This window comes from Onychomys torridus, chromosome 1, assembly GCF_903995425.1.
Source record: "Onychomys torridus chromosome 1, mOncTor1.1, whole genome shotgun sequence".
NCBI lineage: Eukaryota > Metazoa > Chordata > Mammalia > Rodentia > Cricetidae > Onychomys > Onychomys torridus.
The window spans coordinates 136,214,709-136,228,599 of record NC_050443.1 but is presented as its reverse complement, the minus strand read 5'-3'; the positions used below and the strand labels follow the sequence as shown (position 1 = coordinate 136,228,599).

General features: G+C 40.7%; 1 protein-coding gene across 2 annotated transcripts in view; it reads left to right on the top strand.

Moving 5' to 3' along the window:
• Window positions 1–13,891, top strand: part of Pcsk5 (proprotein convertase subtilisin/kexin type 5) — a 427,807-nt gene that overhangs the window by 182,314 nt on the left and 231,602 nt on the right. For both annotated transcript variants that reach the window (XM_036173949.1, XM_036173956.1), the window contains exon 8: window positions 12,727–12,939. In XM_036173949.1, coding sequence (XP_036029842.1) covers window positions 12,727–12,939 — 213 coding nt within the window. The remainder of the gene's footprint in view (window positions 1–12,726; window positions 12,940–13,891) is intronic.

Genomic DNA, 13,891 nt, shown 5'->3' with positions numbered 1-13,891 from the left:
GTCTCATTGTATTCATATTTCAGAAACAGAAAGAGACTGACTGGTCAGTGCTCAGCTTTTTGCCTTTTATTCACTCTTAGACCCAGTCCAGTGGATGGTTCCACCAGTATTCAAAGTGAATCTTCTCTGGTAAATCTTTCTAGAAATGCCATTGTAGACATATACAAAAGTGGGCTCCCACAGTGGCTCTAAATTCCCTCAAGTTGACCCTGGAGATTTACCATCATGTGCTGAGTTAGGAACCTCTGCCCCTGCATTAGCTACTTGTCAGCAGGAGTCCTCTTCTTTTGGTTTGCTTAGTTCTGTTTGGAGTGACTGCTAGGCTAACTGGGGAGCTGGGAAATGGCTCAGAAGTCATTCTACTGTGATTCTAGAATAGCAAAAACATATAGATACTGGGTTAGGTGAACTTAAGTTCTGTTCTGAGCAGCCATTTCTTTGTCCCCCCTCCCCAAAAAAAGCTAATGAGGAGAACACATAGATGCATTTCTTTCAACACAATATGACAGTCAGTCAGCAGAAAATATAGATCACTGTAATAAACAAAGATAAATTGAACTAAACTGATTATTCCTGTCACTTAGAAGTGTGTATGACTTGTGGAATAGAATTTGTAGTGCACATAGTATGCCTACATTCCTCATTATATGATGAATACAATCTAATGTAATACTCAAGGCTTTTTAAAACACTATTATAATTGTGGCTCTGGTAGCATCATAAGAATGCACAGTATATGGATGTGTAAACCAAGTCTTGGCAAACTTAGGCAATGTGGTTGGCCATTAAGAAGCATAACTGTGGCTTATACTCAGATTGCTATATAAAACCTATATTTTCTACCACTGTATATACTATTGACTCCTGTTGAGTATCATATAGCATATCTATGCATGTCAGCCAAAACATGGTCACAAAAGTGACCACAGCAGCAAAGAACTATGTCTTTGAGTTTCTAGAGGAGTTATCATCCAGACCATATTGAGCAACATCCTGGACTTCACCATGTTGACTCTCTTTCCTGTCAATTTTGTTCAGAACTTCATGGAGGGTACAGGACATTGTCAGTTTGAGACAAGACATGTTGCTAAGTTGCCAGTGCTTCTGTTTCCTTTGAAAAGGACCATACTCCTGTTCTCTTTATTGAAGCCATTATAAAGACCCAGCAGTGTGGCTCCTCTGATGGGTGAAGTGCTTGGCCTGGCAGCTGATCTTCTCTTCAAAGGAAGGGTGGCATTGGATTCACTCTTAAGAATCACAGAATATTCACCATGGAGCCTTATATATAACAATATGAGTCTAATATAATTGTTTGTTTTTATTTAAGACAGAGTTATGTTTATGGATAGAAAATGCTGTGGGTTGATTTTCCCTATTTCAGAGGTCTTACAAGGTACACTATGTAAGATCAAGGATATTGCTTCATGTAGTTGAAGACTGTGACATCATTTAAGGCCCACAGTGGGTTATAAAGAGGGGTGACTTCCTTATTGCATTTTTAGAGTTGAGCTGGCAGTTGCAATAATTCACAGCAAGAATTCCATAATCTAGAGCTAACTTCAAGTGGTATGTGAACTTTTATTATCACTGGAATATCTCTCTTCTTTCTAAGCATTTTTTCAAACATTTACAGTAAATTCTTTTCATATCCCTGTTGGTAATAAATATTTCTATTCTCTATAAAGGGAATTTTTCAAATTTTAGTCCATCAGCATAAATTTAAATGTAATGACACATTTCAAAACAGTTGCAAATTTGTGCTTTTTAAATTTTTTAAAAATATTTGTGTGTGTGTGTGTGTGTGTGTGTGTGTGTGTGTGTGTCTGTCTGTCTGTCTGTCTGTCTGTGTCTGTGTGTCTGTGTATTTGGGTAAGTACATGTGTGTGTAAGTGCCCAAGGAGGACAGAGGTATTGGATCCCCCTGGAGCTAGAGTTACAGGAAATGGTGAGCCACTTGACATGGATGTTAAGAATTGAACTCAGGTCCTCTGCAAGAGCAGTACATACTGTTAACTCCTGAGCAATCTCTCCAGCCCCTCAGCATGAAAAATATAAAATTAACATTGTGAGTGCCCCTCTTATCTCCACAAACCTGAGTTTGCTGAAAGTAAGACTGTGGCTTTGCCTTTGCTGAAATGATCCAGGAGGTGGAGAGCTGGCAGGTGTGACAGTGGCCTTTGGGAACACTGAGAGGGGAGTTGCCAGAACAACTCAGCTGGTGCTACCTGCTGGCTGTGATTACTTCCATGAGTGAATGACACACACAGTTCTGTCTTAGGTGCTTGAAACAAGGAACTGTGAATGAACTTGACCTAGGCAGCTTCCCCTCCAACCTCTGTTAGCAGCCCTTGCACCATGGGATAGGATCTCACACAGGGCTTAAACGGTGGCAGTCTAGCCAGGTGGTGGTGGCGCACACCTTTAATCCCAGCACTCAGGAGGCAGAGCCAGGTGGATCTCTGTGAGTTCGAGGCCAGCCTGGTCTACAGAGCAAGATCCAGGAAAGGTGCAAAGCTACACAGAGAAACCCTGTCTCAAAAAACCAAAAAAAAAAAAAAAAAAAAAAAAAAAAAAAAAAACTGTGGCAGTCTGAGAAGAGACTAGAAGTATCTACTACCTGAGGCTTTCTGAAGTTTCAGTTTGTTTTAATTAATGCATTAATTGAATACCGTGCTTTGTTTTCACACATTGTGCAAGGTTTGAAACAGGCGAAATATGATTTTTCAAAATTACCTTCTCCTGGTTAAAAAAAAAAAAAAATCCCCTTTTCAGCATTTTGAGATGACTTATTTCTTGATAAAGCTAATAATATAATCTGGTGAGGAAGATAAGTCTGAGACAACAGGAAATCTGGATTACCAGCAAGCTGATACTTTGGAATTCTTGATTTGGCAAATGAAATAAAACAGGAGAGAGGGTTTTAATTTTTATAATTAGCTTAGTCCCTGGTTGTTAAGCCACAGTATTTTAAATATTATATATTACTATATATATACTGTAAAGTATTATATATACACTGTAAATTACACACACACACACACACACACACACACTGTAAAGTATTTTCAGGGACATCCAGTGTCACACTGAGTGAGCCATGACCCAGGATGTGTTCTTCCAGACTATTTTTGTTATGTCTACATCTCTAGGTACTATTCATTGCACATTATTCAGCTCCAAATTTCTATTATTTGAAGTACTTGAATGGACAAAATATCTGAAAATAAATAAAATACTTTGTGTAAAAGCATATTTATTTCAAAGCATTCCTCCTTGAAAGACTGATTCTTCTCTTTCAGTTACATCATAAAAGTATACAAAGTCAAAGAAATCCAAAGTCACAATACAGTTTCAGAGGCCAAGAATCACACCCCTGTGCATATCTGTGGTGTGTTGGATGAGGCATACATCTGTAAGCCCCAGTCTTACTGACCCCTTCTAAAGAAAGCCCATCTCCGAAAATAGGCTTGATTAAGCTTTTGTTTTTATTATGCTTTTGCTATTTTGTTTGAGGTTGTTGTTGTTGTTGTTGAGACAAGTTCTCTGTAAGTATCCCAGGCTGACCTCAAACTCACTATGTAGCCCAAGCTAGCATCTATGTCATGGTGACTCTTCTACCTCAGCTTCCTGAGTGCTGGAATTACAGCTTTACACCACCATGATTGCCTAATTCTACTAAGATCTCATGCATTTGTATTTTATCAGATATGATAGGTAATCAATTCCTTTTAAACAGTTTCTATTCATACACTGAACACAAAAGAAGCGTTTCCTGGGGAGTGTGGAGCCCCGTATTTCCAGGATGTTTGCTGTCTTTTACACTGGCCTTTGACCAGGTAGCTCACTGTCTCCAAGTGCCACTTTTAATAGAAGAGCTCAAATCCATTCCATTTCACTGAATTCCATGCTACTAGTCCATGGACTAGAACTTAGAAAATGTTGTGAAAAAGCATTAAGTGTCAGTTACACAGAGCATTTAAATAGCTGCTATTCAATTTAAAATATGTTTAAACATAAAACAATAAAAATAAAAAGTCATTTTTATTGGAAATGCTTATCGAAATGACCAGCAGCTGACTCCATAGTCTTTATTAGGCTCTCTATGCCTTTAAAAACTAAGCTGACTGCATTGGGTATGCTCAGTGAGCATATAAAATTCATTTTTATTTGTGTATGGTTGTATAAAATTAATATGGTTGCTAATAACTGCATCTAATTTTTCAGTGTTTTATTAAAAAGTCAAAGAACATAAAAAATGACTTTAAATACTTGGCTTAGTAGTCTACTGTATGCACAGAAAACTGGCATACCGAGAAGCCAGTTCAGAGCTGAGGAAAAGGGTGACTGTGATGGGCAGGATGAAGGGGGAGTGAAGTGCTAGCGCATGTGGCTGGCAGGGGTACAGAGCTGAGGACCAGTAAGTGGGGCAGCTCCCAGACACCTTCCTTCTTGCTCATTCAGTGCATTTCTTTCCACAAGGCAAGTGGAAAATCATTGTATTTGCAATCCAGTTGTTCCTATTCAGCATCTATGGAGTGGTCTTATTCATTCCCATCCCACTCCATAGATGCCTTTGCTGAGTCAGGTTCAACTGGGACTGTGCAGGCAGCCCTCTTAGCAGATGCATGAGACAGATACTTAGGCTGAAAAGACAGTGCACATCAGGAGGTATGACTGAGGGATGCCTGTTTGTTGATTGATGGGTTGCTGAAAGTCAAATTAGGGGAGCTGTTCTTTGTCATTAATCAACATTTTTAATCTTGAGGTTTTGACTCGGAACTTATGCTGCCATTAAATCACCAAATAAGTAAACTCTAATAAGTCAAAGTTTAGTTTAAAATACATGAAGTAGATCTCCCATTTACCATAGTTATTCTAAAAGTAGAAGCAACGTCAACTGAGATCTTTGAAATGGGATGTGACAACAGTGGCAAATATTATAAAAAGGGAATCTTTACATGACCATTTTCTGGGAGGCGATGCTGTGGCATGAAAGCTGAGCATCTTTGTGTAGCATTGTTCTTGAAAAGTAGCAAGCAACCCACAGACTTCTAACCCATAAGGCCAAACGTCTTGTTTACAAACATCTCCTGAGTCCCTGGGCTTGTGGGGGAGAACTTTATTTCTCATTTATTTCAGTTTCATATAATTAAAGCTGCTACTCTCCACTCAGTGAACTGAAGGAAGACTAAATCTCAGGCTTTAATAAACTCTCACCTGAAACATGCCTTCCTGCTTGTGGATGGTGACATTACTCCCAGAGACCTTCTCACAGTGCAGTCCCCAGGTTAGACCAGTTAGTCACCAAGGCACTCGGCAGGGCGGCCATCTACTCCTGCTGAGCACTTGCTGCCTATATTTCTTCTCTGGTCACTTTTCTGGTTCACAGTAATCATTCATTGATGGATAATAATGATCCCAAAAGTTGTTAGAATTGCTTAAATACACAATATATTTTGAAATTCTGAGTACTCATTAAACATCTTCATTTTTGCTTTTGATGTATTGTTTTGTTTATTGGTTTGCCTTTACCTGTATTTCTTACACCAGAGCCACTTAATTCAAGAAACCCTGCCCTGAACAGGAAGCAGTTTGGAACTGCTAGTCTGAAAGTCTTTCAGCTTTAAAAAGAAACAGGTGTTGCTTCTCCTCTCAGCCAGCAAATCGTTCATTGGAGGTTCCTGTGTCCCGCCCCAGCCCCTGCCCCTTAACCCTGGACCTCCGTATCTCTGGACACAAAGACCCAAGACTCCCATAACCATGGCATAAACAAAAGCTTACAGAGAGCACTGTGTTCCTGGCTCACCCAGGGGAGGGAGCTGCACAGATGGTAAAGAGAGGCCCAGACAAAGCTTTGGTAAAGTAGGCACTCAATTGCTCACAGACAAATGGAAGTCCCTGATTCTCATGTAGTTTCAATGTGCCCGTTCATTTCTCCATACACAGATACACAGTTCTGATCAAACATGATAGGGTCTCATGTTTCTCACATGTTCTGGTTAAATGACACAAGACACATCACTTGATGTTCTTGGCTTCCTAATCCATAGAATCTACACACTTCATTATCCACCTTGCTGGTGCTCAGTAGTTTGTTCTTAGTTAACTAACACCAGAAGCCATACATGCTATTGTCTTCCTCTTTTTTATTGTAAGAAGCCTCTAATATTTATTCATTGCTCTTCAAGAAAACTGCCAAGCAATAGTGGAGAAGAATGTTCTACTAAAATACCAAATAAACCCTAATTTCATTGGCAAAAAAAAAAAAAAAAAAAAAAAAAACTCATTTTAGAGAAAAGTTTAGTTTCATCACAACACTAGAAACTTCACAGCCCCTACCCTCTAGGAATAGGATTAAATTAGTAATCCAATATAGGTGGCCACAAGAAAAGCCAGCTCCTTCTTATCCTGTAGTAACAGTGTTTATGGGGTTATATAAATTGACTTTTTAGAGAATATGTAAAAAGCACACATGCTCATTTAGACACACAATGAAAAAGACTGCTTAGCATTTAGCTGAATGGGGCCAGCAGGGATTTCACAATGTATTTTGCTTTAAGTCTCCTGGCTTTTTAACATGGCATGCAGTTCAACTGCAGGCTTGTTTTGTTTCCCATATTTAAATAACTGAATTGTAATCATAATACTTAACCAAGCTAAAAAACATGACATTAGTATTTACCCGTCAGGAAAAAATATGTCTCAAAACTTGTTTTAACCCTCTGTCCACTTTTCCTTCTCCCTGCACCCTGCACTAAGGTTTCCTTCTTAAATTACTCTGAAGTTTTAGAAAAATAGCCAGACTTATGTTGCTTTTTAGCACTTGTGTTTTGGTTTGGGGATATTTCACACGAATGCAAACCCCCTATGTCTGTGCAGTAAACACATCTGTGAATTGCTAATTGTTTTAGATTAACCCCAGAGATGTTTGGCAGACATGGTTATGGCATTTTCAGTCCACAAATTTGGTGTTTATTTCTGGGACTTTGATCATAAACCCTCCACACAGGCATACACATCAGTTAGTTGCCCTGTGGAGAGAATGAGAGAGGCCTCCTGTATCCTCTGGCTCTCCTGAGGATGGACCACTCTGCCTTCTCCTTTCTGCTTGTACTCTTCAGCTCTGACTGCCTTAACAAAATGGCACTGGCTGGTTCAAGCAATAGAACTTGATTTCCCACCACCTAGTCCTAGATGCTGGAAGGCTGGAACCCCAGACCCAGGAAATCAGATGAGTTCTGGTCTCAGCTTGTAGATAGCCAGCTTGTCACATGACCTTTCCTCTGTGGCCACATTCTGAGAGAGCTTGCTGCTGTCTCTTTTCCTCTTTATGAGAACCCTGGTAATGTCTGTTTAGACTTCACACTGATGACCTCATAGACCAGTAATGACAATTTTGGGGGGGAGCAGGGGCCATTACAAATTAATCCCTAAGGCATATAAAGGACTACATTGGCCCCTAACACTCTGGGTCTCCCCCCACCAGACACACCCCCAACCCATGAGCTCTGGAACACTAATCTTTGTGGCTTCTGTCTATGGGCCTCAATGTCCATTGGTTTCTGGCAAGTTTTAGCCCATAGTGTAGCCTGGTAGGAAATGGGTTGGAAGGAGGAGGGGTCTGAAGGAGCAGCCTTGGTTTAGGAGACCCTCCCAAATCCTAGTATCCCTCCATGCTCAGTCCCTTGACTCCTCTCTCCCATGCCCAGACCTCAGACAGCTGGTGAACATGTGCTGCCCTTTCAGCATACTATGCTTAACACCTTTTGTTGATTTGTGACACAGGGTCTTTCTGTGTAGCCCCGAATGGTCTAGAATTCACTCTGTAGCCCAGGGTGGCTTTGCATTCACAGAGATCTGCCTACCTCTGCTTCTCTAGGGTTGGGACTAAAAATGAGTGCTACCCAACCTGTCCATTTATTTGTCTATGCTTGTTTATAAAAGAATTTCTGCCAATTATCTGTTGGATACAAGGATGTCACCTCTGGAATGGACATTTTTAGGACAGCAGCAATCATGGTCCTTTCATCCCTGTAAATTCCTAAAGGGTGTCTTAAGTGGTGGCATAATGCCACTCTAGCAATGGCTCTCAACCTGTGGGTCACAACCCCTTTGAGGGTTGAATGAACCTTTCACAGGGTTTACCTAAGACCATTGGAAAACACAGATATTTACATTACAATTCATAACAGTAGTAAACTTATAGTTATGAAGTAGCAGTGAAAATAATTTTATGGTTGGGGGTCACCACAACATGAGGAGCTGTATCATTAGGAAGGTTGAGAACCACTGCTCGATAGTGATGTCATTTGTGGATCTTGCAATAATAGAATGTCTGGTGTTCATACTTCTGAGGGAGCCACCTTAGGTTGAGGTTTCCTGAAGGATTTGGGGTCTAAAGCCTCTGTTCTCACTGTTAGTGCTGCTCAGGATAAGACATGCATCCTTTGCTTGTCAGCCCTAAATTTGCCCTGGATCTACAAAGAACAGGAGCTAGACTGCTCTTAGATCCCAATTCCAGGCTTCAGTGGAGACACAGAGGCTTCTCTAAAAGCAGAAAGAACTTGAGTCCCATTTGCTCAGGAGGCAACTATAAAAGAATGGCTCAGGTTTTGGCTCCTGTCCTATATCTGGTGATTAGTAGGGGCTTCTGAGATACACTCTGTTAATCTGTAAAATGGTGGTGATGTATAGGCTTGTATTGTGCACTGGATCATCTGGAGTGCTTCCTAATTATAACTTGTCTAGCATGTTGGCCTCTATTGTTTTGAGTATATAGTAGATCATCTATGACTATGACATTTGTTGATCATAATGCAAAAATTATCCTTTAAGAGTTGACACAAGGTCAGGGGAGGTATCTCAATGATAGAGAGCATGCCTCCTATTCATAAAACCTTGGATTGCATCCCCAGCACTGGAGAAAAAAAATACTTCCTTCAACCAGACACATTTATACCTGCAATCGTAGTAGTTGGGAGATGAGGCAGAAAGTTCTTGATTTTGTGATCAATATCAGGCCATATACTGAGACCCTGTCTCAAAACAAGCAAACAAACAAAACAAAAGAATTAGAGGAACTAGAAAGATGGCTCCATAGTTAAAAACACTTCCTGCTCCTCCAGCAGACCTGAGTTCAGATCCCAAAAGCCATGTGGGGCAGCTCACAACCACTTCCAGCTTCAGCTCTAAGAGATCCAACATCCTCCTTTGGCCTCTGTGGACACCTCTACACATGTGATATATACTCACACAGACAGACAGACAGACAGACAGACAGACAGACAGACAGACACACACACACACACACACACACACACACATAAAAAAAATAAGTAATTCAAGCTGCATTCTCCCTCTTAACAAAGGAATTGCTGTGCTCATTTGTTGATAACACTAATATATGGTCATGGAAACATGGAAGAAGAAAAGAAACTCCTAATCCTATCAAACAGAATGACTTCTGTTATACTGTTCTTGTGTGATAGCCTCATGCATCTGACTTCTGGAAATACACACTTTTATTTTCTCAGCTAAGATATCCTGTATCTATGTGCACAGTGTATTTATAACAACTTATAAACACAAAAGTACTTTCTGAACATTTTCTTACTAAATATTTAAATTATTTTAAACTATGTTAATAAGATGTGCCTAGGTACACAGTAATAAATTTAGATAAATAAACTCTATTGCATTGCTTTGCTTTTTCATGGCTCTGTGGTATTCATTCTGTCATTTGTTATGGTGTTGATCACATCAGGTAGGTCTTCTGCCTTCCCATGCATTCTGTTGACCTGTCCAGGTAAGTTACAGTATGCCCATGCTTTTGGCCTAGAGTAATCCCTCTCAGTTTCTGAAGGAGGGACTATGCTGATAATAAGTGGAACATTCCCCATTCTTCTGGCAATCTTCTTTCTCTGAGGTCTAGACGTGAGTCTAACTGTTCACACTAAGGTGAGACCTAACTTCCTGCAAATACTGGACAAAACATGGACAGAGACTCAGTTTATGATGGAGTGATTATTTCTACATTCCTCTAGGTTTTTATTATTTCTACATTCTAGGTTTTCTAAGTGTTGTGATGGGAAGTCAGGGGTGGTCGAGCAGACCCAGCTATCCATTAGTGATAGCAACTGGGTCACTCTCTGACAATAACTCTCATTCTTGTTTTCTATGGGGAAGGACGGATCTTTCTGTGTAGACAACATTGTTCTTTTATAGTTCAGAGAACAAAAGGAAATACATATCAAGCTTGGTCTAGTCAGGCTATAAATATTCTGTTCCCTAAGGATTCAAGGTCAAGAAGAGAGTATATTATGGATAGTCTGGATCCTTTGTTATCACTATATTTGGCTTTTTTAATGAGCTGCTGTCACACAGCAGTGACCAAAATATTGACAGAAAGAACCTAACACCAGAAAGGCTTGTTTTGACTCTGAGTTTCAGAAAGTTTTAGCCCATTCTATGGGGAAAAATGTGGTGGAGTCCTTTGTCTACCATGGAGGCAAGGACAGGGCTCCTCTCTTCCTGCCAGCCCAGGTCCTTGAGCTAGAGTACAGAGGCCAGCCTTGTGTACCCTGTTTAAACCAGCCAGACCCCACTTCCTGCATTTTCCACAGCCTCCCCAAACAGAGCTATCAACTGGGAAACAAGTGCTCAAAACATGAGCCTGTTGGGTCCATTTTGGAGTCAGACTCTAACTGTCTCACATATTTCTCCTTCCACCTTATGGCCTTGAAAAGAGGCTCAACCCTCCCCAGCTGTGTGGCTTTATTGTCCTATGCTAAGTAGAAGGTGATGGGTTTGCTGTATCCTTCAGTGTGGCTTAAAATTGATTTTTTTTAATTCTTAGGAATTTAGCTGCCAAAGAGGCAAAGATACACTTTACTTCATTCGTCGACGCTTGCCTTAGCTGGTACTCATTACATTATTTAGGACGTCAAGGTACTCTTGTAGCTATATTGGTTGTGAGCCTAGCCCTTAATGACTGAGCCATCTCTCCATCCCCTCTTGCAGCTATTTTAAGCTATCAATTTTGATGGAAAGTGTGACTCAGTTTTTAGCATTTTGAGTCATAGTGCATTGATCTGATGACAAGTATGACATAGCATTACTGCTCTTACAGACAATGGGAATTGGCATAGACTTCTTTATACTTTGTGATTCTCAGGTATCAAATGACATTATACAGCAGCCTCCCTTTACAGTATTGTGAAGATTTAAAACAATATTAATTATATCACTATAATTCTTACAGTAACATTTCAGCTTTGGGATCTGTATTCAAATTTTCTTTCCCAGATACATCTTTTATCACTGTAGAACATCACTAAAACTTACTACCTCAGTTCCTTGTAGTGGGTAGCCATTTTAGCTTTGATCTGGAAATTCCAACCCCCATTGAGGCTTCTGTAACTGTCACTCCTACAAGGGGGGCCCAAGAGAGGACCCTGAAGACCTGAGATCCAGATGCACCAGCTCTCTTGGTTCCTGGACCCTGGACGCTGGAGGTAAACCCAGCAGAGTTCTCCAGAGAACACCAGCAGACTGCAGTACACCTTTCCCAGATCCTGTTACCTATCCCTTCATTTGTGAGTTACTCCACAAAGTAAACCTCCCTTTTAACTATGTGGAGTTGCCTTAATAATTTCACCAATATCAGGTTGTGAGCCACCATGTGGTTGCTGTGAATTGAACTCAGGACCTCTGGAAGAACAGCCAGTGTTCTTAACCTCTGAGCCATCTCTCCAGCCCTCTCTGTGCCTAAGTAGGGTACCACTGGGGACAGTGGAAGTCAATTTTGACTAGGTGAAACTGTGGGAGCCTCAGGCTAGGGTGGGGAGCCAGCACTCAGGGAGGAAAGGAACGCCTCACTCACAGCTGTTTCGCTGGTCTGGGGGCTAAACTTGCCTTGGAACTGAGACCGGATTAGCTCCTTTTCAGGAATGGAACCATGTAGGCTTTTCCTGGTTTTACAGAGCTCTGCAGGCAGTGCCCTGCAGCTTCAAGTGTCCGCCAGCCAGGGAGGAAGCTGAGGGTGGCAGCCACCCAGGCCTTTGGAATTTGCCCCACGTTGGGCGCCAGATATTGGTGAAATCATTAAGGAAAACTCCACATAGCTAAAGGGAAGTTTATTTTGTGGGGTAACTCACAAATGAAGGGACAGGTAATAGGGTCTGGGAAAGGTGTAGTGCAATCAGCCAGTGTTCTCTGGAGAACTCTGCTAGGTCTACCTCCAGCATCCAGGGTCCAGGAACCAAGAGAGCCAGCACATTCAGATCTCGGATCTTCAGGGTCCCCTCTCAGCCCCACCTTGTAGGTAGATGTGACAGTTACAGAAGCCTCAATGGGAGCTGGAACTTCCAGATCAAAGCTGGAATGGCTACCCACTATAGTTCCTTATTTGCATAATAGGGAAAATTGTGTTGCTCTCACACATTTGTTGAAAAGGTTCAGCCTGAGTCTGTAAAGCAGTTATAATTATGCTCAGTTTAGAAATCCTGATCACTCTCAGTATAACTTTGGTGTTCTTGATACTTCTGTGGCCATATTACTTTCTTAAGGCAATTATCCTTACCTTTCCTCACCAGGGATCTTAAACCCAATATATTTTTTAAAACAGCATCACTGTCATCCTGCAAATACTTTGTTGTAGTGGTTCTGATCGTCTCTTAATTTACAACCTGTCTTCTCATGTCTCTAACTTTCTCTTTCTGTCAACAGGGGCGGAGAGGCCTTGGCTCTGTGTTTGTCTGGGCATCTGGCAATGGTGGAAGAAGCAAAGACCACTGCTCTTGTGACGGCTATACCAACAGCATCTATACCATCTCCATCAGCAGTACAGCTGAAAGTGGAAAGAAGCCATGGTACTTGGAAGAGTGTTCATCTACACTGGCCACAACCTACAGCAGTGGAGAATCCTATGACAAGAAAATAGTATGTCACTTTTGCATGTCTGTTACCATCCATTTCCTGTGTTCACATTCAAAGATAAAGAGAGATCCACAAATGTGTAGAAGTAGCATGTGGAAACAGCAATTCAGATTAACTGATGGTGCAAAATAAGTTGCTGTGGACATTAAGTCTGTTACTGATTCCTTAAAAATGTTTGTCTGGATCATGATATTTGAGCATTAATTTAATGTTGATCATGACTAAGCTTCAGTTTTATTAAGAACAAATGTTTGGTCTACATATACCTTGATAGTGGCAGAATAAAAACAAGAATCAACATGTGATTCTTACCTTAGAGCCCTATCATGGACTTTTGATTCTGGTGTCTCATATAGCTAATTCATTATGAACAAAAAGTATTTAGGAAAACTCATTATCACACTTAAAATGTAGATTTCCTTGTCTGTATCCTTGGGCTCTACATCTACAGACTAACTAACCAACCACACCACATTGAAATTACCTTGAAGATATTTGAGTGGTCTTTATTCACTAGACAATACAGGATTACACCTGTATATGTAGCACTTGTGTTATTTTGTGTATTAAAGCAATCTAGAGTTTGAGTAGTGTCTAAGGAAGGATGTGCAAAGAAAAATATGCTAATACTATGGCATTGTATTTTAAATATAGGACTTAAACATTCTCAGATTTTAGGATTCCTGAAACAAATCCTTTGCAGATACCCAGGGGCTGTATTTATCCGGTATGTACTAATCCTGAACCAGCTCCTTTTCTAAGTCTACTGTAGTCTACTGAATAGCGACATATGGAAGTGTAGGGTGTCCCCTGTCTACCACCCTATCCTGCTGTCTTGCCAAACAGCTAAAGAATTCTGAATTCAGGTTACTAGTTTGGCCTACCTGAGTTTGTGTCATGTGAGCCATTTTCTAGATCAGAGTCCTTCCTTATGATGTGAAGGTTGAACAGTTTG